General features: G+C 48.7%; 2 protein-coding genes across 3 annotated transcripts; one reads left to right on the top strand and one right to left on the bottom strand.

Moving 5' to 3' along the window:
* The first annotated feature begins 9667 nt into the window (after positions 1–9667).
* On the top strand, positions 9668–13272 carry ADO (2-aminoethanethiol dioxygenase). Of its 2 annotated transcripts, none has more exons than XM_075000180.1 (2): positions 9668–10790; positions 12801–13272. In XM_075000180.1, exon 1 carries the CDS (start codon positions 9768–9770, stop codon positions 10488–10490), a length of 723 nt encoding a protein of 240 aa, XP_074856281.1. In that variant the 5' UTR covers positions 9668–9767; the 3' UTR covers positions 10491–10790; positions 12801–13272. The 2 variants fall into 2 exon arrangements, with proteins under 2 accessions (XP_074856281.1, XP_074856282.1); XM_075000181.1 differs by having other exon boundaries at positions 9668–10721.
* A 3613-nt stretch (positions 13273–16885) lies between these two features.
* Positions 16886–19726, bottom strand: EGR2 (early growth response 2). The gene is made up of 2 exons (XM_075000179.1): positions 19341–19726; positions 16886–18804 (listed from the first exon to the last, which is right to left on the bottom strand). Exons 1-2 carry the CDS (start codon positions 19516–19518, stop codon positions 17642–17644), a joined length of 1341 nt encoding a protein of 446 aa, XP_074856280.1. The 5' UTR covers positions 19519–19726; the 3' UTR covers positions 16886–17641.
* Positions 19727–26449: the final 6723 nt, after the last annotated feature.

Genomic DNA, 26449 nt, shown 5'->3' on the forward strand with positions numbered 1-26449 from the left:
GATACATATTAGCTCCTGGCTGTGTCTTTGGGGTCATGTGCATTTCGTAGTAAATTTATTTCCATGTTTTCCTCACATTGGTTGTTATGACTTTCCCAGGTCACAGGCCTCTCGGTGTTTGCCAGAGAAAACCCCTAGTAGCTTTACATTAGTTCCGTTCTCTGATTTCAACAGAACATCGATTCCTCATCACAGTGATATACTGATCCCAGCTGTGAAATTAAAATCCATTGAGTTTCTGGTTGTCCAGATGTCCATGTCTCATAAAATGAAAACATTTAACTTCATTTTAGATGTTGTACTGATTTTGGAGCTGATTTTCAAAAGTGCTTAGCTTCTCTATAGCCACCTAAGATCCAGATTTTCACAGATGCTCAGCGTTCAGCAGCTCCCACCATGACACTTGCAGCTGGATTTTCAAAATAACTAAGGATGCAATGTGCTGAGTGCTTTTGAAAACACAGTTTATTTTGGTGCCTAAATGGTATCTGAGGTCTTTTGAAAATACAGCCTGTTGGGAGTGACCTTCAATCTTTTCTCACGAAAACGGTCCTTACTCATACGAGTAGTCCTGCTGAAATAAAAGTCCACTAAGTTACACAGATACTCACACGAGGAAAGATTAGAAAGTCTTTTTCCCAGGAAGTACTTCTCCAGCACATAATGGCAGCGCTGTGAAAGATTACTGAAGCTTATTAAGTTTATCTTTCCAGCAGTGATGGAAGCAAGGTGACTACTATTTCTAGAACTCCTCTAAAACATCTCATTGAGCAATGCAACAATATTCTCCAGGCTCCATGTTTTATATCTGAACACCCCATATTTATTACCACTTATGTAATTTGGTCTTTTTCAAAGGGACACACCACAACTCATGGAAAGTGACAGAACTTCAACTGAAAGTTCATTACCTCAAGAAAGGTGGGGTTTTTCTCTTTCTCCCATGTTTTCTCTATTCACTGTCACGCAAATAAGGAGCTACTTGATGAAGCTTAAGCACCTATTGAGTCAGCACTACTGTAGCACCAGGGAGGGGCTGACACCACACCCACAGTTATTACTGGAGACATTCTCTCTGCAAGCAAAACACCTCAAAGGTTTATGATGCAGTACACACAGATACAGCAAAGGCTAAACCCTTCTAAAAGAGCATTGAGTTTCCCTCAGAACCAGTCTTGGATAGTCAGGGCAAAATGGGGCAGGACCTCAATTGCCATCATGTATATCATAGCAATCTGACACTGCTCCCTGATGTAATCAGAGCTATTAGGTCTGATTCTGATGTTTCCCCAGTGAAATTAATGGAGCTAAGCTTATCGGTGATCAGAATTGTGCCCTCTTCCCCTCTTAGCAGGGCTGGGCAATAAAAAAAGTGGCAGTGTTTATCTGCACCTCTGATCACAGCTCTCATTTGCCACAGACTGACATTTGCGGCCAATGGAAACAGTGGGGAACAGTGCAGGGATACCACTTCCTGCTACTCCTGTTAGCCACAATGGTGATCTGCAGCCAACGAGAGCCGTGATTGTCCATTACCTGCAGAAGTACAGGTAAATAGCGAGGCGGTGGCCCACCAGGGACTAACCCTGGCAGACTAGATCTGGCCCACGGGCCAATATTTGCCTACCCCTGCTCTAAGTCATCCAGGGACAATCTAGCTACGCTCATTTTCCTCCTCTGCAATCACAACTCCTACTGTAGGTTGCTCAGTAACAAGCTGTCAACATAGCTCTCACTAGTGAAGCATATCATATAGAAGTTAATTATGCCTTTAACATAGAGGTCACTACGACTGATGAATATAATGATGTGTGAATTATGGGGCTAATAATATACAGCATGTATATCAGTGAGTCAGTCACAGAGGTGTGTAGGACTCTTGATATAATGTAATATTGATCTGAAACCTGGCATATGGACCAAATTCATGTCTTTTGATTTCAGGGCAGTTACATTTGGGATAAATATGAATGTTCTCTGTTTAATTTTCTCCATTTCCAATGCTATGTAAATTCTCCTAAACATAACTAATAACTGATTTTCTTTTACTCTTAGGCTGGGTGACATCAGCTAGTCTCAGGCCTGGGAACACCACACCACATCCTCACAGACCTTGTATGTCAGTGTCTATTGCATTTCCTTGAGGGAAGCAACATGCTGGCACATTATGTCCTCGTGGACATGGGCCTGCTTCCTCCAGCTCCAGGAGCATTTAGCTGGCGAGGTCTGGGTGGCTCAGCCATTGGTCATGGCCGGTCCAGCTATTTAGAACAAAAGGAGGGAGAGACAGTTAGTCATTCATGCAGTCACTGAGGCCACACCCTCCACTGTGAGCAGCAACCAATACCCCTTTGAGGCAGGGGAGGAGGGATGTCCCAGGAGCACCGCCACGTATGCCCTGCATAGCAGACCCGGCAGACAGAGACTGTGCTGCCCCTGCCACCCCCCCGCCCCTTGGACAATAGGGAAACTGGCAAGGAGGGTGTCTGGCCACAGTGGGGTTCTCTCCTAGATGGCAGGGGAGCTGGGCACAGTCTGGCCCTCCATGGGTCCCATCACGCCCACGGCTCATAACACTGCCCACAGGTGCGGGTACTGCCATGCATGGGCAGGTATGCCTGTGTGCTGTGTGCGGCACCTCTCGGGATGCCCAGGATCATGCCGTCGCTTTTGTGGGTAGCCTGCTTCCAGCCCTGGCAGGTGGTGGGAGGGCCACCACCCTCCAGGGCCTGATGCTCATCCGGCCTCCTGCAAGCCTGGCAGCAGAATGCCACCCGCACTCAGGGGCTGTCTGCTGGCCCCACGTGCTGCACACTAATGCAACGTTTCCACATGCTGAGACTGCAGCGTGATGTCCCGCCCAATCCAGCCAAACGACGCTCGCCTCCCCGCCCTGTCTGTGCCCACCTGCCACGCTCTGGCTGTCTGACGAACAGGGCACTCACATGAGGAACCCTACCTGGCATCCAAAGAGGCCCAGGAAGCATCCTGGCTGGCTGGGATGGACTCCAGCACACTAGTGAGGCTGCCAATGTCCTCCTGCTGCTCCTCATCTGCTTCACCCTCCTCCTCAGGCTTGGCCTCATTTCCTGCACCACCCCCCACCCTGGATCTGCTGGAGGTCCCAGTACCATGGGCAGCTTGGGGGTTCTGTCTCTGAGCAGCCTATGGCATCCTGGGCCCATATGTAGCCCTGGCGCAGCTCCTTCAAATTGGTTCTGACCCGCTCCAAGGGTCAGCAGGGGTGGACATATTCAGCTAGGACCACAGCCATGCAGCCATAGATGTCAGCGTTCTGCCTCCTGGACCAGGTGTTCTGGGTCTTCTCTTCTGCCCAGAGCTCCAGGAAGGCCTCGATCTCAAGGCTGGACCAGGAAGGGGCCTGCTTCTTTGAACCCCAGGCAGGTCCTGGGACTCGTGGGGTTGCTCCCTGGAAGGACGGGGGGCTTCAGGGGTGTGTGTGGTTCAACCATGGCTGCTGCAGGTGTGGCTGTGCTGAGGTTGCTGACAAAACCCTGCAGTTTAGACATGACCTGAGACACAAGTGAGGAGGAGTAATATCCTTTATTGGACCAAAAACTGTTGGCAAGAGAAGCAAGCTTTCCAGCTACACAGATCTTTTCTTCTTCTCTGTAAATTATAACTGAAGGAACAGCAAATATTATGGAAATGTTTTTGGTTGTCTCTCTTTTAGTCTATCACCTAATATGAAGCATATTTAGCTTGCACTCAGTAATTTATTCAACTGGTGGCTGATATTTTTAAAAAGCTGTGTCGCCTTATAAATTCATTAACAGGAACATTGCTATTAAAGCCCAGCTTCCTAAATACATATCACTTTGCCTTGTGTAAACACAACTGTAATCCTCAACAAAATTTAACATTAGACAATTTGTCCAATGTTTTCATACCTTCTGAAGCAGTGCAAGGTGAAATTTCATCATAGCAAACAACTAACACTATACAATGAAATGTATGTCCATTCTAGCTCATTGATCTACCTAACCCTTACTCATACCTATAACTTCTATAAGCTGATTGAACTGTAGTACTTAATCAGTGTCGGAACAACTTAACAGGAACTGAGAAGGAAGTCCCAGAAGAAGGTAACAGTAAGGGAGGCTTCAGGCACTGCTGCTGCAAAGATGAGGCATTACAGTTTAAAACAGTAAACTAATAATAATAATATATTTCTGTCACGCCTTTCATCCAAAGAGCTCGGGGAAATTTACAAACATTGCTTAAGGTTCACATCTCTGTAAAGTAGGTGTGACCCAACCACCCCTGGATGCCAAATGGCAGAGGACACAGAAAATGAACAGGGTTTTACAAGGCTTCCCTGGGTTGGATACCTGCATAATAGTTCACTGAAAGGAGGTGTGTCAGGTCCCTACCAAGAACCAAAAGCCCAATGGCCACTACAATCATTATGAAATGCAAGCATTAAGAAGTAATGTATCTATATTGAAAAGTATGTTCTTAAGATCTTGGAGTTAAGGCAGGTCACCAAGAGATACCATACCTCAGTAATGTTCCTTTGAGTTAGGAGGTAACTGACATCCATCTCCCTGTCTGGCCACTTGTGTACCGTGCACCTCCCACTCTATGCCTATTTGCATATTCAACCAGGTGTAGACTGAGTGAATGTGAAATCATTAAGGAGAAACCCACAGGAGGAAACAACCAGCAGGCAGTGTCTTGTATATGAATAAAGACAAATTACAGCTCTGTTGTTTCTTGGAATGCAACAAAAAACACTGAATTCTTCATGTAGTAGGCAAATGAACAGCGAGTTTGTCTCAGGAAAGGAGAATCACAGCCATCCTGGCAATAAGGTCTTGTAAAAAATTTGGATCGACAACATTCTACAAGCCATGCAAGAATCTGGTCTATTAAATATAGGCTCCAGCATGCATACTTCTACTTATTACCACTTGATTCTCAAAACTCTGTTAAATAAACTGAAGCTTGATTTCACTATAGTTGTGAGTGCTTTATGTAAAGCAGAGCAGTGATCCAAGTTGCGCATGGTAAGCTGGAGAGTACTGTTGCTTTGGAAGCAGTGCAACTGAATACCGTGAGCATCCAGTGGAACATGGGCTGGACACTCCAGATGCTCAGAAAGCCTGAGGGTTGAAATGTGCCCATTACAAACCTGCAAAATGATAGTAGGGTCTGTGAAATATAGAGGGAAGTTTTTGTGTTGTCTGGGCAGTGAAGTTGGACAAGGCTTCCTTGTGCTAAGGACAGGTGGCTAACAAGGTGCCTCAACCTTGGGCACCCCTGGAAAGCATCACAGCAGGCAAATATTACACAGTTTATGGACTGTTAAAGAGAGGTACAGAAAGGTTAAGTCAGTAGCAGAGCTGAGATTAGAACTGAGAGGCCCAGCCAGGATCCTGATCTGCTGCAATAACCAATTCCTTCCTTATATCAGATATTTTACTCAGACTTCTTATATGATTCTACAAATTGGGTATCTTTACTCCAGTAAAACTATTTCACCTGGGAACACAAAAAAGGAACCAATGGGTACAACAGTAATCATTCAAACAGTTATGTGTTACATAAAATGTAATTGCTGTTAGCGTAACTATCCAAATAAATGTTTGTCCTGAGTTAGCATGTCTGTGACTGAAGGGGTCTGTTCTTAATACAGTGTCCTTGGTTAAAGTAACTGCCAAAAATAATTGCTTTTAAATTTTACACCTCCATAATTATTTGGTCCTGCAGAACAGTACTGAATAGGCTGGAGACTTCTTTATGGTATATTACAACCTATTGGGCCTCTAGCTGAGTTCCACATGCCCATCAACTTTCTGGCAAATGACTTGTCTGCTTGCTGAACCACATACATGAATACAGATGAATATAGATATAAGGGACCCAGTACCACTAATATCTGCCATCACCCTATCCAGAAAGGTACCTGGTGACTGGCTGTAGGCACTCCGGCAGATATTTAAACTCACCATCCGTAACAGCAATTCAAACATCAGTGAACTGCTGACCACTCACCCATCCACTCACCACTAAAACACCCAATTAATAAACTCTCAATCAAAACATCTCAACTCAGTGTCCAAAAAGCAATCAACTTCATTTGAAACCCCAAAGCCCACCAAACTCAGATTCCTCAGCCCTCCTCATAGCCTAATTCATTTAAAAGAGCTTAGCAACATGACCAATCGGACATGTGGAAATTCCAGAGCTGAGCAACCTTTAGGAGAACATCTCGTCAGCAGCTCCTTCTCTTCTAAATGGAAAGCTGTAGAATATGCCCACCTGATCTCTATCCAATGCCTTCCAGCCAGCATTTATTTGCATTAGAGAGAAGGAATCATTATTTGATTAAGAAAAACCTAAGAATCAGAGTATTTCTAAACTTCAGATGATATGCCACAAATGAAAAAATATGTATTTTAAAATCTCTCTCAGCCCAGAGGCAAAGATCAGAAAGGAGAAGAGAGGGCAAATACTGCTAGCTACAAAATAGCAGAACATTAGCTAAAGAAGTATTAAAAAAACAACAACATTTAATTTAGTTTTGGCAAGCATTTTTACCTGTAAAGTATAATACGCTGAATTACTTAAGGGAAAAAATTGTGATGTTGATTAAATTTTAACACAGTGATTTGTGTGTGTAATTACAGTATCTTACCTTCTTTTAGGTCACTGCAAGCCTGCAATACTCGGCCTTCAGACTTATACCTAACATCACACCACACCTGAGGCAATAACCCAGACAGAATAGACCCCTTTTAACCTATTGCTAAAACTCCATCCTATTGAATAAGTGTACCTTTCCCCCCAAAATTACACTGTTCATTTTTAAATTAAATAATTGAATTACAAACCATACCAATTACAAATTACAAACCATTCAGACAATCTTTGAAGAAAATCAAAATCAGCTTCCCTTTATTATATTCTAAACAAAAATTATTGTTTTATTTAAAAAAAAACACAAAACTTTACATTATCTAGACAGACAATAATTCCTCCTATGTTTACACACCTGTGATGCTAAGAACATAAACATTCGTGCAAATGGGTTAACTGAAAACACTTATACTTTATGCCTGTTACTGAGTTGTGTAATGCAATTACAGTGACTTTATTGAGGCCAAGCAAGAAAAGCACTATCGACACAGGAGCTGTCTCTTACCCTGGAGAAAATATACATGCAGTAATTCATATTTAATAGAAAATAATTTTATGTCATGTGTCAGCAGGGTAGATGCAGTACCTGTTTTACATTAGCTTGGGATGCAGTCCCATGTCTGCACTAGTCCTACCATGCCAGGACTGCCACTCAATTCATCTTCAGCAATATTCAGACTCTCCAAAGTCATCATTTGGAACTGACGCACTTGTTGATGATAAGCTTCTGTTAATGCCAGGCATGCTATTTAACCAACCAGACACAAAAAGAGAGGTAGAAACACCCATGAAAAGAAAGAAAATAATTGCAGTTGCCAGCTAGCTGTACTAAGCAGACAATCAGATTCTCTGAAAGAGTGCTAGATTGTTTTTTAAAGCTACAAACAAGAATGGGCTTAAATTACAGCAAGGGAGGTTTAGGTTGGACATCAGGAAAAATTTCCTGTCAAGGTGGTTAAGTATTGGAATAAATTACCTAGGTGGTTATAAAATTTTCATCTTTGGAGATATTTAAGAACACCTTGGATAAATATCTAACAGGAATGAGACAGATGGTTCTTGGTCCTGCCTTGAGGGCAGGAGACCAGACTTGATCGCCTCTTGAGGTCTGTTTCCATTCTAGTAGTCTATGACACCCAAAGTTCTTAGCAATAAAGTGTACAGAATCAAATCAGTTAGTTATAATAAATGAATAGTGACTACTAATAATTATGTAGTGCTTTGCAGAATTATAGAAATTTGCAAACATTAAAAGCCAACTCAACTTTAAGCCACTGAATTTTAAAAACAAATTAAAAAGCAATTTCAGGGACTGCACCTTCTCTTGAGTCCCTGGCCAATTTTGACAGATTTGCAACAACATTTTCTAATCTTTAAAAATAATATATTCTGCCATTGTTTTGAGAAAGAACACATAAATAAAAGGGAAAAGTAATAAACAGATTGCAGTGCAGGACTAGTGACTGACTAATAAGAAGAAACAGTGCCAATAACTATATAAAGTGATCTGCATTAACACTGAGCACAAACTGGAGAGAGTATTTGTTCTGTCATCTTTTTCATCTGCAGTCATCTTAGGTGTTACTTACAACAATACTGGGTTTTAAAAAGTTCAGAACATGTGTGATGCTTCAGTTGTTGGTGTCAATAAAATGAAATACATCCTGATCTTGAAAGTAACCACACAAGACCTCGGCCTTGGAGTCAGTAGAACTCTGCACAGATGCAGAGGCACAGCCACATACAATCACTGAGGCCTGGTCTACTCTAGGATCAAAGTTGATCCCATATATGCAATTCTAGCCACATTTGCGTAGCTAGAATCAACATATCAGGATAGACTTTCTTCCCTGCTGTAGATCAGGGATCTTTGGGCTCAGGCCGATGTCCCTTACGCTGCGCATCAGTACCTGGGTCAACAACCAAGCCCACAAGATTGAAGACACAGCAAAACCAAACACATGGCAAAATCAATCCCCAGAAGATTGACTGCGGTGCACCAACCCTCCCAGTAAGCGTAGACATACCCTTAGACTCGAGAATTTAAGCCTTATAACACCACTGTGAAATAGAAGCAATCTGTAAATTGGGGAGACAGTATTTAAAACTGAGAAAGGCAGGTTATGGCCAAAGATTTTAAATAAACGATTGCTAGTTTTGGGTGCCTGTCTTGAGATATTTAGGGACTGAACAATAAAAAACTCAGGCCCTTCCGCATCTCAAATTGGATAGCCAAATACGAAGACTGCAGCATTTGAAACAAATGCAGAATTCCTAACTGCAGGAAGAGACAGCTGCTCACAGAAAAGCACAGCTTCAGTCAGAGCATGTGTTATGTTCAGAGGTGGGACAAGTACCCAAAAAAGTTACTTGAGTAAAAGTGCAGTGGCTTTCACTTCTGGATACTCGAGTTCAATCGAAAAGTATGGTGTGCATACTTTTACTCAAGTACTTTTCCAGGCGTGCACCAGTGACGTATACTTAAGCAAACCCCCCAGGACTGGACTTCTACTCAAGTATCTTTTTGGTTCTTTCCCCACCTCTGGTTATGTTATAGGTCAGCACAGCATGGCCAAGATCCCCTGACTTTACCATCAGCGGAGGAAAGCCCGGGTCCTGGCACTGCAGCCACCTCCGGGCTACTGCAGCCAGCTGCCCCAAGCCGCTCCACCTCGGCTTCTGAAGCGATGTCAGCAGCGTACGGCCTGGGCGCGTCGCTGCTGCGGAACTGGGCCTGCGTCCGGCGGCCTCCGCGCTCTTCTTTGCTGGCGCGTCTACGGCAAATGCTTCCTGCGGCGCGCCCGTGGGGACCGCGAGGCCAGGAACCCGCTTTCCGCAGCAGGGAGCGGCCCGGCCCTCGGGCAGCTGTGCCGCCCGGACACCCTATGTGGGTCTCTGAAGGCGGCCGACTCCCGGCCTGCAGCCCCCGGCACTAGACGCGCGCTGCACCCGTGAGGCTGGCGGGCTCAGGCCCGGCGCCGGACTACAAGTCCCATGATGCAATGGGGCCTCGCGCGCCGGCGCAGAGGGCTGCGCCCCGCCGGTGGAGGGGAAGGCGACGACCGGGCGGGTAGTGCCGAACGCTTCCCTAGGAGACAAGGACCATGCCCCGGGACAACATGGCCTCCCTGATCCAGCGGGTGGCCCGGCAGGCCCGCATCACCTTCCGCGCGTCGCCGTCGGGGCCCGGCTTCGGCGAGAACCTGCACCGGCTGCAGCAGCTGCTGAACGAGGTGCGGGCCGAGGACCTGCACCTCGCCCCGCGGGGCCCGGCGGCAGTGCCGGGGGCGGGCTGCTCGCGGGCCGGGGCCGGGGCCGCGGCCGGGGCGGTGCCGCCGGTGAGTTACATGCACATCTGCGAGACTGAGAGCTTCAGCATGGGCGTGTTCCTGCTGCGCAGCGGGGCCTGCATCCCGCTGCACGACCACCCGGGCATGAACGGCATGCTCAAGGTGCTCTATGGCAGCCTGCGCATCGCCTGCCTGGACCCGCTGCCCCCCGCCGCGCCGCCCGGCGCCCGCCGCCGCGCCCTGCTCCGCTCGCGCCAGCTCTACACGCCCGCCTCGCCGCCTTGCGTGCTCTCGCCGCACACCGACAACCTGCACCAGATCGACGCCGTGGACGGGCCCGCCGCCTTCCTCGACATCCTGGCGCCCCCCTACGACCCCGAGCACGGCCGGGACTGCCACTACTACCGCCTGCTGGAGGCTGGCCCGCCCGCCGACCCCCACGCCCTGCCCCGCGAGGTGTGGCTGCTGGAGACCCCGCAGGCGGCGGATTTCTGGTGCGGCGGAGAGCCCTACCCCGGGCCCAAGGTCTCCCCTTGAAGCCGGCGCGGCGCTGTCGGGGCCCGGCTGCGCCAAGGCCCTCTGAGGACGGATCGCCCCCTCCTGCCCCCTTTCCCGGCGGGGATCGTTGCGGGGCCGCTGGAGCTGGGCGCCCCTCCTCCTTCAGCAGGATGCTGCAGAGCTGGATTTGGCTTGTGCCCTGGAGGTGGCGAGTGGCTGTACTCGCTGCAGCAAAGCCATAGCCACATTCCCTTTCCAGGTGCCTTTGAAGTAAGGCCAGTCACACAGCTCCCAGTCTGGGGCTGAGGAAGCCACTCCCCAGCCTCCCGGGGCGATTGGGTGCGTTTGGCAATCGTTTGCATGCATGTCTTGTGGTTTCATTTTCTCACTGCAGCTTGTCCGAGAAGCATCCAGCTGCCTGGGCCATGGGCTGCACCCTTTTAGGATGAAAAATACTGTTTCTCTACTACTGGATAATTGCAGTAGAAGCAGCTTTTTATACACAGACTCTGCTACTAAACTAAGGGTTGAAAAATCTTTTGCTTGTTTCTGCAAATGGCTCACACGAGAGCAGTTTCTGGGGCAGATGGGAGTATCATTTACCTGTCCAAATCACCAGACAGTCACGGGCGCATTAATGCTCACACAGAGAACCCAAATCATAAGCTTGTGTGATTTAGTGTGCCAAGGCCATTACACAGTCTTGGCTGCTTTCCAGTGGCTATGCATATCCTATCCCTGGCCAGAATATCCAGCCAGAATTACCACTATTTAGGAGGCAGGTTGTATTTGCAGGACTGCTACAAAACCAAGATCTTACCTCCTCACTTTTAGAGTGGAAGTCGCTGAATGACTGAGTGGATTTTAGTTTTTGAGTGAAGCGAAGACATGGAAGAGTGGTGCTATTTAACCTGCCGTACAACTGAATGTTGAAGCAAATACCACTATCAGTCTAACCACTTAAGACCACTGTTTAGTTTTTGACATCCCTCTTTTATCCTCCCTCTTTCCTAAAGTTCTGTAAGGCATGTTTATAAGTGCTTTGAAAACTTACAAGGTGGTATTTCCAGCCTGTCCAGGGTCAAGTCAAACACAGCTTCTCTCCCTTGTGGGTAGAGAGTTTATCACCACAACCCAACGTAAATAAACAAGCGGGAGATCCTGGGATTGTGTCTGAAATGAGCATCAAGAAAATCAGTACAGAACTAGCAAGACACTGAACAACTCTGGGGCTTGGAAATGCTCATAGAATTAACACTAGCCATTTCTAGGCTACAATTTAATTATAAATTAAGATATGTCACATTATAAAAGGACACTGACTACTTTAGCAACATTAAAAGTGAAAATTTGTAAAATTCTTTGCCCTTTGTACAGTGGTTTTATTAATGAAAATAGAACCATCAGCTTTTAATCAATTTCATTATAATGTGCTCATGGGGCTCTGTGTTTAGGTGGAAACATTACACAGAACTTGTTTTTATGAAAACATCACTGCTAGTTAAATGCTTTGTGGGAACTATTCTAGTGATCTTACAACTTATATAAATAAACACAATCTTTAGGTTTGGGACCAGATTTGACCTGAGATAAAGTGAGATCTACATTTTGACACATAAGAGAACATTACAGGCTTTATAAGCCTTGTGGCTTCCTTCTTTATACTCTTTCTAAAAAGTGCTTTTTAATAAGGCTTTTCATAAACATACTGTAAAGAAAACAGTAAATTTTGCTTTGCTGTGGTGTAAGCAGTCTTGAGGTTTAGTTCGCCTATGGTAAAGAATGTGAACTTTATAACAACTGAAATACTTTTGCTACTAGTGAAATTCTGTTTATACTACAGGGAAAGATTTTGTTATCTGCCTGCATATCTTAATACACACAGATCCAAATTTGGGTAGCCTTGACTCTTCTGGTGATACGGTAGAGACTTGAACAAAAAAATATTGACTTAGCTACTGAATAATTAATATACCAACCTATTCTGGAATTCTTTCTTCCTTGCTTTGTGTATGTTAAATGTAGATTGTTTGTTTTTTCCTGTGGAGCTGTGTGTGTTCTTTGTGGCTCTGTAGTCAACAGTACTTCAAGGAGCTTTTTCTTGCCTGCAAAAGATTGGATGTGAAATACACTAGAACAAACACTACATTTTAAAATAGCTGACTTTTTGGAGAAAGGGAAAAAGTTCTTTCGTGCAGTATGCTTTTAGTTTTTGGCACTTCAAAGTGCCCAACTTCTACAGCTGCCTTACCTGTTTAGCTCTATTATATTTAGTTGTAATACAGTTCATTATATTATAGTTTGTCTAGTTCTCTGCTCTGTAATACTAATGAAGACTTTTTTTTGCAGAATTCCTTATGGAAAATAGCAGGGAGAATCCAAGCAACTCTACTGGAAATACAAACTGCTACAAAAGAGAATTTTTATCTGATCTGTTTTAGCTTTCCTTTTTTCTTCCTACTCTCTTTTTATTGTGTTTTAAACCACATGTAAAAACGGGCCAAGATGTTTAATGCTGCTTTTAATGGTAGCAGCCCCTTACATTGCAAGGTGTTGCGGCAACAATCAGAATAAAATCTTTAATAAAGTAGAGATAAAAGGTAAATTCTAGTGTTATGGGGAAGAAAGAAAGAAATCAAGATGCATTAAAGAAAATCCTTTATGTGTAACAGGTTTTTGCTTGAGCCTTCATATACTCGGTAGTCAGAATTAACTTCAAGTGGTCTTACTGTTTGTAATCAGAAGGTTCAAGTCTCTTTTGTTGGCCTTTCTCACTGCAGCCTGGGTGCTGTGTGTTCATAACAGCAAAATTCTTGCTGTTGATGACCTATAGAATAAATAGAGAATATTTTACATTTGGCCTCTGTTAATTTTCCTTTGCAAGTGTAAAAATCTTATCAAGCCTGTTGGGAGAAGAGATTTTTTTTTTTAGTAGTTACATAAGGCCTCTTAGGAAATATTTTTAAATTTAATTCCTGTATACTTTCTACATAAGGATGAGTCCTGTTAAGTCTTTGAAAATGCCAGACCACTGTGATGTAACGTAGTTGTATCCATAGCTTTCTTTGATAAATCCCTAGGATCCCTGTGTAGACAAAATGCTGTCCAGTCTCAGCATTTTGTTATTTAAGGAGAATTGTAAATCAAAGGCATGGACTTGAGAATGTAGTTTCTGCTATAGCCACTTTGATGTACCTGTAAAACAACAAGAAGTCCTGTGGCACCTTTATAGTCTAACATATTTTGGAGCATAAGCTTTATTGGGCAAAGACCCACTTCATCAGATGCATCATGCATCTGATGAAGTGGGTCTTTGCCCACAAAAGCATATGCTCCAAAATATCTCTTAGTCTATAAGGTGCCACAGGACTTCTTGTTTTGTTTTTTTGGTTTTTCTGAAGATACAGACTAACACGGCTACCTTTCTGATACGATGTACCTGTAGTTTCCTTAACCTACTTACTGTGCCTCCCTTTTCCTTTTAAGTAGGAAAGTAATCTTTTAACATGTTAAATTCTTCTGACCCAGGAGTACCTTAAACCAGTACGGCTGCAGTTAGATGTGTGGTACATTGCAACTCAGCAATGGCAAGTGTCTGCGGTCATAGTCGGTTAACTGCCCTGCTGTGACCATGAGTCACTGGGGCTTTGGAACTTAACTGTATTGAAAGAGCCAGATCACTGATCATTTCTAACACAGTGAGTTACTCATGCAAAACAAGAAAGCTTTTGTTTCCCATACAGTGGCATTCAACATCCATCCAGGTCTTAGATTTAACTTACAAGCTCCATCATTAAACATTCAGCTGTGTCTTTTGGAAACCACCAGTATAGGTTAGCAATGCTGAAGTGTCGTGAAAGCCAGGGCATGATGAAAAATGAATTCACTCATGTATCTACAATCTGGCACCTATCAATGCTGGCAGCTATGTTTTCCTCACAGCTTTCAGTTTATTAGCAAATAGAGAATTGACTAATTAGTCAAAGCTGAACAAAATCAAACTTACTTCATGTACAGTTTTAAGTCACACACAATAACAAAATCCTGATATTTCAGTGGCAGTGTGTGACCTGCTGAGGGAGAGACCAGGCTCAGGAGAAAAGGAAGGAAAACTTTCAATGGTCAGAGCTGTTCTAGTGGAGACCACTGGCAGTATTGAGCAGTTTACGGTGTCAGAAAGTGACACTGCACTAAGCTAAAAGTTTGCATAAATCTGTCTTTGGGTACAGCCCTTCAACCACAGCATAAAAAAAATTGTCTCTTCTGTTACTCAGACTTTTAAGTACTGGAGTGTAAAACAGCTAGTTGCCCTGTTTCTTCCCAGTCAGGCTTTAAACTCTTAATTCATTTCAAGCAAAGTTAACTTTGGGTGGCATATCTGTGTGTTCTGTGCCATTTTTTACACAACTACTCCATCTTTGGCAGGGTTTACAAATCTACATCTCATTGCATCAGAGAAAATACTAAGAAGCAGCAAAATATTTACTACAAAGGCAGGCTTTATATATTATACATGTTACTACAGGTACGTGTTCACCTGAACCCAGTGTAAGCACTTCCCACTGTGGCTAAACTCCCATATAAAATTAATGAGGGACTAGCCAGCATAAAGTGTACTGAATTAGTATTTCAGAGTGTACACCAAAATAACACAGTTCTAAGCAAGTATGTGCCCAACAGCTGGAGACATTCACACAAAACCTTTGTCTAGGGAAATTAAAGCTGGCTAACAAACAGGAGATGTTGGGAAGTCAGCAACTCTTAAGATCAGCTTCAGCAAGCATTATAGGATAACTTAGCACAACAACAGAGTAGACTTACATGCTATGTGATTTTCTTTATGCAAAGGTCCACATCAAGATTTTCACTATCATACACATGAATACATGTATAGCTAAGAGTTACTTTCAGGAGCAGTTGTTGCTTCTCATAGCAAAGGTCTGAAGTCTGACTGAACAATAACAGGTGGGCTTTGAACTTTTAGTCACCTGGTTTAATTCAAAATAAGTACTTATCAAGCTTTAAGGTAATCTAAAGAAAGCATAGTAGCTGCCATTTTACAAGAATGGATTCAACATATGCTCCCATGTGACACCTGTTTTTCTCAGTGATTGTGCAATCTGCTTACAAAAACATGAAAGTGTCAGCTTTTCTGTACTATTAAAGTAATTCCTGAACTCCAGAAGAAATTCCAGTAATGTCAGATATGTTTGCAGACTGAAATATAATTCTCATCAAATGAGCAATTTTGTTGATAGAACTAGTTTGTTTAGAAAGCTCTTAGGTTTTAATTTTTTTAATTTTAGGCTTCTTGTATCTGAAGTTGTGGGAAATTTTGGCAATGGTTTGAATTCTGGGCAGAACCATCACCCCTTAGTAATTCTGTAACCGAAATGTACCCAGCATAGTATCAGAGGGGTAGAAGTGTTTGTCTGTATCTGCAGAAACATGCATCTGACAAAGTGGGTCTTTGCCCACAAAAGCTTACGTGCCAAACAAATCTGTTAGTCTATAAGGTGCCACAGGACTTCTTTTTTTCTCCCCCAGCACAATATGGTAAATTAACGTCATAAACTGTGTTTAACCACTGGATAGGGACTTACAGGTTGGCTGTGTTTAGTCAATGTGGCCCATAGGGGGACTGTTGATGGGTGCCACAGTCCCCTGGAAACAGAGATGATCTCCAACCCATTACTGTCTCCGAGCACCGCCCTGGTGTAAATTCGTTCTTCCTTAGGCTTACCCCCAGGGTAAACTTGGCAAGAGTTTAGCAGTTTTACCGGCAGCTAATGTTTATTATTTGTCAGGCCTGTCACAGCTGCTAATATCAGCGCACTTTGTTCTCAACCCATAGTCCCTGGCTGCCGCACTTGTTTGTGGAAACCGAAAGACCTTTGCCCTGTGACCGCTCTGAGCACTTTCCACAAAGCCGCGCCTAGCTTGACTCGCATCTCAACTCGGAGAGCAGCTTTCTCCGAGTGGGCACTGAGCTGCTGGCGTTCATTTTCCAGAGCCCACTCTGGCGGCTGAACGAGCCGGCTTTAAATCATGGAACAACCATGAGTCAAAATACAGCTCCCCGGGTTAGATTAGCGTTTCTATTTATTCCTAGGGGAAGTCCCCGCCGCTCGAGCCGTTGCTTGTTTGTACACTGGGGACCGGGGAGTACATGCACTTCCGCTGCGGGCAGTTCGCACCGCGAAAAGCAAAGGAGGGGGTGGCGAGGTCGGGCTGGTGCTTCTCCCTCCTCGGAACTAGCGTCTGTCCTATGAGCCGGCTGCGGGAAACCCGCTGCCGGGACAAAGGGCACGCACCTGAGCGCCTCGGCCGGGGCACACCGCTACAGGAGCCGCGTATTTACCTCCTCCTAGAAACGATCTAAGCACCGCTCCTATTGTTTCAAAGTCTTTATTTACAGAATACTCAGACAGAACCCAGCCCCCCGGAGCTCTGCGCAGCCGTCGTGCATTATTAGCCTGACCCACGCAGATCGCAGCGGCTGCTGGATTGTGTACATTCTCCTCGGCCTTCTGGCTACAAACGCTAACACCGTTGTCACACAAACCCGGGCGTACAAAAATAGAGTTTCTGAAAACAAACAAACAAACAAAAAATCCAAGGAGGAACGGGCGGGAACGTACAGCCACGCACCGAGCTCAGGGGCCGGGCCCGCCTCGGGGGGTGATTAATAAGGCAACCCATTTACATGCAGACACCGAACCACGGCCTACAGCACACAAGGCACCTCACACGTTTGCATGCATCGGGACGGCGGAGACGCTCTGCGCCGCATCCCACCTCCAATAAGTTAACGTCTCTGGCTCGGGTGGGTGGGCCCCAGCCACGCCGGGCCTCCCCCTGCCCCGAAGGCTGCCAGTCCTGCAGTGCACGTCAGAAACACGTCCGCTCCGCGCGGGGAAGAGTCACTGAAGCCCCCGGAGAGCCCCGGCAGCCGAGTCCCTTGGCCTGGCCTGCGGACGTCCCGGCCGCTGCAGCTCAGCCAGGCGCACACCGAGGAGCGCTAAAGTGCACAGTGGCTCAGCCCGCCGGGCACCGCGCTGCGCTCTGTTGGCTCAGTCCGGGCCGGCCCCTCTGGAGCCATCCCCGCCCTGGCGGCCGGGCGGGGCGGTGCAGCGCTGGGCGCTCCAGCTTCCGCGGCGCCGGCGGTGGTGAGCGGGCAGCGGGCGGCCTCAGGGCGTCCGGGTCCGCGAGGCGCAGGCGGCCAGGCTGAGGGCGCCGGGCGGCGCCGCGGCGCTGGCCCCGGCCCCGGCGGAGGCGGGGGCGGCCGCGCCTTTCCGCTCCTTCTGGCGCAGGTGGATCTTGGTGTGGCGCTTGCGCTCGTCGCTGCGGGCGAACTTGCGGCCGCAGAAGTCGCAGGCGAAGGGCTTCTCGCCCGTGTGCGTGCGGATGTGCGTGGTGAGGTGGTCGCTGCGGCTGAAGTTGCGCATGCAGATGCGGCACTGGAAGGGCTTGTGGCCCGTGTGGATGCGGATGTGCCGCGTCAGCTCGTCCGAGCGGGAGAAGCGGCGGTCGCAGCCCTCGGCCGGGCAGGGGTACGGCCGCTCGTGCACCGGCGTCTTGCTGGGCCGGTTGGGGTACTTGCGCGGCCGCAGGATGGGCCGCAGCGGCAGGTTGTGCGGGCTGTAGGCGCTGGCGGGCAGCCGCCCGCTCTCCCCGCCCCCGCCGCCCGCCGCCCCGGCCCCCGGGCCGCCCAGCGTGAAGTTGCGGATGGTGGAGAGCGGCGTGAGCGGCGGCGGGACGCGCAGCGAGTCCAGCGGGCAGGGGAAGGGCTTGCGCTCGGGCGCGGCGTGCAGCTCCCGCTGGCACTGCGAGGGCGGGAAGAAGCCCGGGTAGTCCGGGATCATGGAGAAGATCCCGCCGTCGGCGGCCGCTTTCGGGGACGGGTAGGAGGGGGGCGGGTGGTAGGGCAGGGAGGCCCCGGCCGAGGCGGGCAGGAAGGCGGAGGAGGGGTCCTGCGGGTAGAGCTCCCCGCAGCCCGCGTAGGGAGGCGGCGGCGGCGGCGAGTACAGGTGCTCCAGCTCCCCGGGCTGGTTCTGAGCCACGCTGCAGCTCAGCGCGCTGCCGGCCAGCGGGTTGGGGGAGGCCGACGAGGCCGTGGAGGAGGAGGCGGCGGACGAGGAGGGGGTGCTGACCCCCTGCAGGATCCCGGCGCTCACGATGTTGATGATCCCCTCCGGGTAGCAGCCGGCTCCGGGGTACTGCGGATCAATGGAGAACTTGCCCATGTAGGTGAAAGTCTGGTTGCGGGACGGAGGAACGGCGGGGGCAAAGCTGCTGGCGTAGGGCAGATCCAGGGACCTCTTCTCGCTCATGTCCACGTTAATCATTCCATCTGGGAACGGGAGAGAAGCGAGGGATCAGCGCGCGGCTACCCTCCACTCCCACGGCCGCCAACTCCTCCGCCCTCCTGAGACGCGTGTTAGCAACACGGCCACGCGCCGGCTTCGCAGCGTCCACCTGCCTAGCCGGGCCGGGGGCCTCTCAGCCCCTCCGCACGCTTTCATTTACCACCGCCTCGTGGCAGGAGCCGCCAGGTTCGCCTGTCCCCACTGCATCTCACTTGAATGCACACACCCAGTGACTACGCGCAGGGTCGCCTTGGAGGGGCAAGCCTACACCTCGCCTACCCACACTGCTGCAGGCAACTTGCCATAGTCCCTTAACACGGCTCTCCCTCGGCATCCCCGCATGCAACGTTAATCAAATGAGAAGCGGGCGCCCCGCTCTGAGCGTGTGCACGAAAACAGGTTGCCACTGCCCGAATCAGCAAGTTCTCCTCTCCTTCTCTTTCTCTTTCGCTTAAACGCGATCAGCTGCGTAAGACAAGTCAACACCCTGCACATGCCCAGCTGAAAAAGCCACGCTTACCTCCTGGCACACCGCTCATCTGGTCAAACGCTCCTCCTAGGTCAGCATTGGGGAAGATGGTGACCGAAGCTGGCAGTGTGGTAGCGATGTCATCCACAGGATAAATGCTCTCAGGCAGCTGATGCGCAAAACCACTGAGAGTGACGGGAATTTTGTCTACGGTCTTGGCAGTCATCATTTGGTCAACAAACCAGCCTGAAAACCACGTTGGCGGCTGGTGGTGTTACGACTGGACGGGGAGAGGGCTCTGAGCTGCTTCCACTGGGGGAAAAAAAACTGAAGTCAGTTTGTATTTTAAAAAGGCGGCGACTGCCTCTGCCTTTGGTATTGCTCTGTAAAAGTCCCGCCGTGCTGTAGTGTTATTGTAACAGTCAGTGTCCCTTGCAGAGCTGTTAATCACTTGCACTCTCAGTAGATGGAAAGTGTCGCTGTTAGTATTTATGGGGAGGCCGTGAATGCCCACGACGTCACTGCCCATATAAGGACTGAGGAACAGGGAAGGGCGGAACGCTCACAGGGGAGATTAGCATGCGCTGCCCGCCGGACTCGACTACGCGCCCGCTGCGGCTCCTCCTCTCGCGGGCGGGGGGAGGTTTGGGCTTGGCCGCGGGTTTGCAGCTGCGGACCGTAACTTTTTGAAACGCTGGTAATAGCTCCGGTGCACGCAAATCGGGAAGGCCCGGGGCGGAGCTTGGCTCGCTGGCGGAGCCCGGAGCACTTAACGAGGGGGATTCCGGTTGCTGAGGCTCTTGCCTAAAAAAGGCGAGATCCGGTCCCCGAGCGCCCCGCCTTCCCAGGCCTTTTTAGGAGACGTTCCGGAAAATTAAACTTCGGAAAGGAAACGAGCGGAGCCGAGACAGTACAGTCAAACCTCTACTCCCTTGCTCGGCAGCCCTCAACCGCAAGCGCCGACTCAGAAAATAGTTACATTCACGGAATCGGAGGGCTTTTTTCTGAGTGGCTGGTGGAAAGAGGCTGATAAGAGCGAGCGCGCTGTTGCTTTTTTGGAAAGTGTATGATCTATTTATACTGTAGCGGAAACGGAACTTTTCTGCTTGTTGTTGTTGTTGTGGCTGCCGCCCAAGGAGAGGAACAGAACAACAACACGGCTGGGACGGAACATAGTTCTGCGTCCCAGTAGAAAGAGCAAAGGCCTCCATCCAAACCGGGCAGCCCTGTGTTGCTAAGGAAGCTGTCTCCTGTCTGAGACTGGGCAGGAGATAAGATGGGTCCTTCTCTGGAATGATCTTCTCCCAATTTCCCCGGCAGTAACAGGTTTCTTTGAGATGTTACTGGTTTGGAAGCCTTTGAACTGGTATAAATCTGATGAAGTGGGTCTTACCCGGAAAAGCTCAAAATGACCTAATAAATAAAATCGTAGCAGAGTGAGAGGACTGCTTGTTTTTTGTGAAGCTTCGGAGTACCAGGGCTCTACCCTCTGAGACGCAGACGTGTTTTCTTCTCTGGTACCTGCAAAACACCTGCTCCATAAGACACTTTCCCTCCACATCTTGCTGGGAAACTGCCTTTCTTTGGGATTTTTACAAATCAGTGACTGTACTGAATTATTTCGGAATAAAACTTCCGCGATGGATAACGTTGTCTTTGGTGGCACCTAGGGATCATTTTACAGGGTTACTTCCGCCAGTGCAATGTACTGTTATTAGATCTAGATAATCAAACTCTGCACCGCTTTGGGTCTCAGATATTGAAAGGTACAATGTCGGCCTCCTTCCATCGAAACAAAACACACTTGAGACAGACAAGGCCGAAAGTAGAGCGTTCATCTGCAGGGGATTAGTGTGGCAATCACGCGCCCAGGGAAAAAGCAGTTAGCAGGGCCAAACCGAAGAGAGCTCTGTGCCCTTGGAATGTGCCTCAGTCCCAAGTATTGTATGTTGCCATAAGACAGGGTGATAAACTAACCCCCGCAGCTGGTGGGCGGCGAAGGCGTTTCTCTCCGCTGGCGGCACGTCAGAACCCACCTTGCAATGACAAGCTGGCTTTTTATTGGAAAGCGAGACGTGAGCGAGAGAGATCACAGGTCCCAACACGCGGCAACGAGCGTGGAAAACGCGCAGCCGCAGCGCGGCCCGCCTGCTCGCAAGTCTTCCTGCTCGAGCGCCACGCTGTGGAAGAGGCGTCAGTTGCAGGGCTCCTCCCCGCCGGGGCTGCGCCGTGGAAAGCGAAGCACATCCTCAAACCACTTTCTGCTCCTGGGGCTGCCCGCTTCCCCCCCGGCGAGTTCCAGCCGTTCTGAACTTAGCTCCACGGCGCCACCTGAGCTCGCACCCACTCACTCCCGTCATAGGAGGGCTTTAGTTGGGACATTGGTGCCTGGGGAGCGGGGGGGGGAGGTGCAGGGAGGGCCACCCCCGGAGCGGGGGGTATTGGGGACACCCTGCGAGCAGTTAGAGGCTTGCGGGAACCCAGGGGGCGCAGTTCTACTCTAGCGTCCAGGAAGAGCGGTACTGAAGAACTGTGGCCCGGGAGGTCAGAAAATGTTCAGAGGTAACTGGCGTTCACGCAGCCAGGCCCCAGTGACATCCAGCGGGAGCTGAACACCCGCCTGCCCCGCGCTGAAAAGGGCCTCTGGGGCGTGGGCCAGGCTTGCAAGCCGCTTAGCGCTTTGCATGGTCTCTGTTCAACGCCCGCAGCTCGGTCCGCGGGGAGGCCGCTCACCACGCGCCAGCAGCTTGCGGTGCTACGGGGGCCCCATCCCACGTGGGCAGTGGTAGGAGACCCCCCACGCCCCGGACACCAAAGGATGGGGGGGAGGGAATGGAGGCAGCTGTCCATTTCCCTCGTTGACGGGCATTTACAGTTATGCCAACACCGCCTACCAGGGCCTGCCCCGAGTCGCTGCAGGGAGCAGGGACACGCTGGGACTGGTCGGCTTCCAGAGAGCCCTAGTGCCACGGGCCGCCGCCCCTCCCACCGAACGAGGATCGTTTCCCTTCACAAGAGGCGGGTTTGATGCTATTGCAACATCTGTGGTGGCTTCACCTCAGCGCAGATCTCGAAGGGTGTAGGCGGGTGAGGTGCTGCTACAGTCAAGACTCGGAGCACAGGCGAGGACTACCTTGCGAGCTGTTCCCCAGCCATCGCAGGCGGAAACCTGCCTCTTTGGCGCGAGCCAAGCGCGGCGTGCCGCGGCCGGCTGTCTTTCCAGAGGCAGGCGATTCCCATTAGACATTTGGTCACGTGTCCTCCGGACATGACAGCACTCCTAAGTGTGCGCTTTGGAGCAAACGCCGAGCGCCCCTGTAAGTCCGGCTGCAGAAGAGCCGCCGCCCGCGCTGATTGACACACTGGGACCACGTGTTGCTCCTTCCCGCTGGAAGCTGCCTGCTCAGCGCTACGCACAGCGCTCACACCCCGGGGGGTGCGTCGAGAAGTGCCGGGGAGGGGCCGGTGTCAGGTGTACCCGCCTCGGTCTGGGGCTTGCTGATGAACTCCCAGCGCCCGAGGGCCGGGGGAGCGCTGCCAACGGGATTAGCCTCGGCGGCTGCCAGCTCCTGTCTCCAGGTCCGCCGCCGCCGCTGGAGCTGCGCAGACACGCCTGGAGCCCAGGGTGGTGCTGGCCGCAACTACGGCGGACGGGGCGGGGCGGGGCGGGGCAGGGCAGGGCAGGGCAGAGCAGAGGAGGGGGCGCTGCCTGCCACGCCCGCCTTAACGGTAGCGAGCTTCAGGCTCCGGCTTGCTCCTTACCCATTGGCGCCTCTAGAAGTTTTCAGAGCTGCGAGGGGGTGGGGTGAGAAAGGTGTCAAGAGGATCACCTCAGCCTCAGTGCCAAACCCAGTTCCTGCAGGGTACCTAGAAGAGACCTTGTGGGCAGTTCCCTCTATTTTTTTTCCATCCATGGGCAGACTAAATTTTATGTGCACCAAGGCACGTGCAGATGTGCACCGGCAATAGAAACGTGCTGCCCGCTGTGGGTGCTCTACCATCAGCTGGGCAGTACTTGAATGGCTCAGGTGAGAGAGCTGAGTTCCCTGTAAACTGAGCCCTTGGGCATCAGTTTTTCAGGGCAGTAGATAGCCCCTGACAGTCCTGATCTGCAGAGCTTAGGGTCTGGCTGCAACCCTCACCCTCTGGTTTTTCAAACAGTCCTGCATGGACGCTCCTCCAGTTATACAATGGTGTAGTTCAGGGTGGGCAAGACAGTCCATGGTCTGGATTTGACTGGCCAGACCTTTTAATCTGGCTGTGGAGGTGGGAGACCTTTTAGTGCCCCCAGCAAAATCTTTCTGTTCTGACTGGCCAAAAAACAATGCAGGTGGTAGGGTCAGTGTGGCACAATTTTCAGCTACTATTGGCTGGTTTCCAGCCAACAGGAACTGAGAGGTTTTGCTGGGGGCCAGGGCAGTGCAGCAGAATTTCTCAGTGCCCATTGGCTGGTTTCTGGACAATAGCAGCTGGTTTTTCTGGGGGTGGGAGCAGCCCCTGAAGCCCTTTTCCCCCACCACAGCAGAGAGCCACATGGAACTGCCATTGGCCTGGGGTTGCTGGTAGGCAGGCAGGTCTGCCTGAGCGTGCTGATGGCCAGGAGCTGCTTAGGTACGCACCTCCCGGCCAGATCCTGCTTCTGGCACTGCACCCCAACTCCCTGCCAGGCCCTTAACCACATCCTATACTCCTCTTCCAGGCCAGAGTCCTCTCCTGTACCCATATCCTCTCCCAAATCCTGCACTCCAATACCCTGCCCCAGGTCACAAGCCCCTCCTTCACCCAATCTTCCTCTCAGACCCCCCCCACACTATCCTGCACCCCAATCCTCTACCCCAAGCTCCCTTCTGCACCCAACCTTCATCCCAGACCCTGCACTCTCCATAGAATAGGGTGGCCCTTGACCACTTACCAAAATCTTGGAGTGGCCTCCCCCTCAAAAATTATGGCCCACCCTGACATGGATTGGTAGTCCAAGTTCTATGGACTTTTACACTTAAAAGGAGAGGTAATAATTGGGCAGGAAAAATAACAGTCACTGGCTCTGGAAAGGGTGGAGGATCTAGTCCACTGCCCTATAAATATGATTCTGATAATCATCATTAAGAATCCATAGATGGCCCACAGTTTACAAAGGAGGATACATTGACACTTAAAGAGTCTTTTCAGCATCCTCACCTTCTCTCCACATACCTGAGGCACTGTTTTCTCTTGCTTTCTTGCTGAAATCCTTTCAGCTAAACACTGTCTCCCTTGGCTACTCGCCTCTCACCTTCTTAACAACTCCTCAATCTTTCATTCCCCTTTGGCCTGTCTCCTCAAAATACAGCCATGTTCTGGCCTCCTCCATCCTCTGAAAACCCACTCACCTCTCCATTTTATTTTCACCTCCAAGCTTATAAGAAGAGGCCCTAGATAATCACTCCCTCCAGTTGTATCTTTCCAACTCAACTCTGAATCCCTTCCAGTACAGTTTGCACACAGCCCTCCTACAGTGAATGCAACCAATCTTTTCTGATCTCAGAAGCTAAAACACATGCCTGACTTGTACTTGGATGGGAGTCCACCTGAGAACCCCAGCTGCTGTAGGATCTTTCAGCTTTCACGCTCACCATTCCATAGAAATTGCTCTCACTACAATTTCCTGCTGAAATGTGAGCCCCCTGTTCCATCCTCCTCCTCTCTGCTGCTTTTCATTGTCCATTACATGCTCCTGGGAGATGTATTCTTGGCTTTCACAATTTTGTTCTGCCCTGGTTCTCACCCTACTGCTTGGATCCTTCAGTGTCTTTGTTAGCAGGTCCTTCCTTTTCTCCCTCCATTATGCTTGTGGCAGGGGAGGTGGGGGGGAAGCTATGGGACTTCTGCCTTGGCCCTTCCTTTCATAGTCAATCTCCAGTGATCTTAAGTCTGTGTATCGCTCAATTTGACTTTCATTGTACATTCGCTTTTTCATAATAAGGTCATAAAAAGTGAGCTCATTATTCACATTCCAGTCCTTTTTATAGTACTAAAGCTAACTTCACATTAAACTATAAACTGATCATTCATACACTGTTCCTGTACACTTTGCCAAAGTTTAGAGCTTCTATATCTTTCCACTGATAGGTATTTCCATAATGTATTATTTCAGAGCCTGTTTTCCCACACTATGTTTTGGCACCAATCTTACTGCTTTATAATTTTTTGCACTATGAGCTCTTTGTGTATTCAGGTTCAACAAAAGTAATTCTCAAACCATGATTTGTAGAACCTGTTCTAGTAGTCTTCAGAATGAAATGCTGAAAACCAAGCAGCAGATGATGCATCTCTGGACAGGCAAATGCTTCGTAAGAGTGTATTCCTCTGCCAAAGTAGTCCTAGAAGCTCAAGTAAAATTGACAAATCCCTGTCGTCCATCTAATTTTTCTTCCTGCCCATTTATTTTACTGCAAACCCGTTTTAACATATGTTGTAAGCAATAAAATCTGCATCTTGTCTCAGGTCACTGATTTTAAGAAGTAAGCAAAAGTGGAACAACCAGCAATCTCTGTCATACTTCTTGTTAGCGCGTGACTTTCAGGAAGAATTTTACTTACTAGCAGCATTCAGACTGTCCCCACCAATTCTTTAGCATTTTAAAACAACCCCTCTCTCAAGTCCCCAGCTTTCACTATTCTTAGTTTTTGTGACACCATAATTTCATTAGGTCTCCATCGCAGAATCTTCTGGACTAAATGGATTTTAATCACTGAAGAGTACAAAGCCCTCCCAAAAATTCCAAGCATTCTTTATACTTCATAAGCATAGTAGGACACACACCTAATTTTTTTCTTTAGTAACTGGTAGAATTATTATACAATAGTTACGTTTCCTATAAATGTGTTTTGAAGTATGCTGCAATTTTATCAGCTTTGTGGAGTAAACAGTTTATAGCCAATATAGCTTTCCCCAAGAAACAGTCAAAAAAGATGTGTACATTTTTATTAGTGGTCTAGTTATTTTGATTTTAAAAATTCAGTTTAGTTTAAAAGTTATTGTAACATTAGAAAAAAACTGAGAAATCTGAATAAGCCATTTTCAATTCCATAAAAAGTATAACAAGAAATGGAATGTTTACAGCAATACTAATTATCATGCAGAGAAAAAAGATGTAATGAGTTGCATTGTTTTTTAAAATG

The sequence above is a fragment of the Carettochelys insculpta genome, chromosome 7 (assembly GCF_033958435.1).
Source record: "Carettochelys insculpta isolate YL-2023 chromosome 7, ASM3395843v1, whole genome shotgun sequence".
Lineage (NCBI taxonomy): Eukaryota > Metazoa > Chordata > Testudines > Carettochelyidae > Carettochelys > Carettochelys insculpta.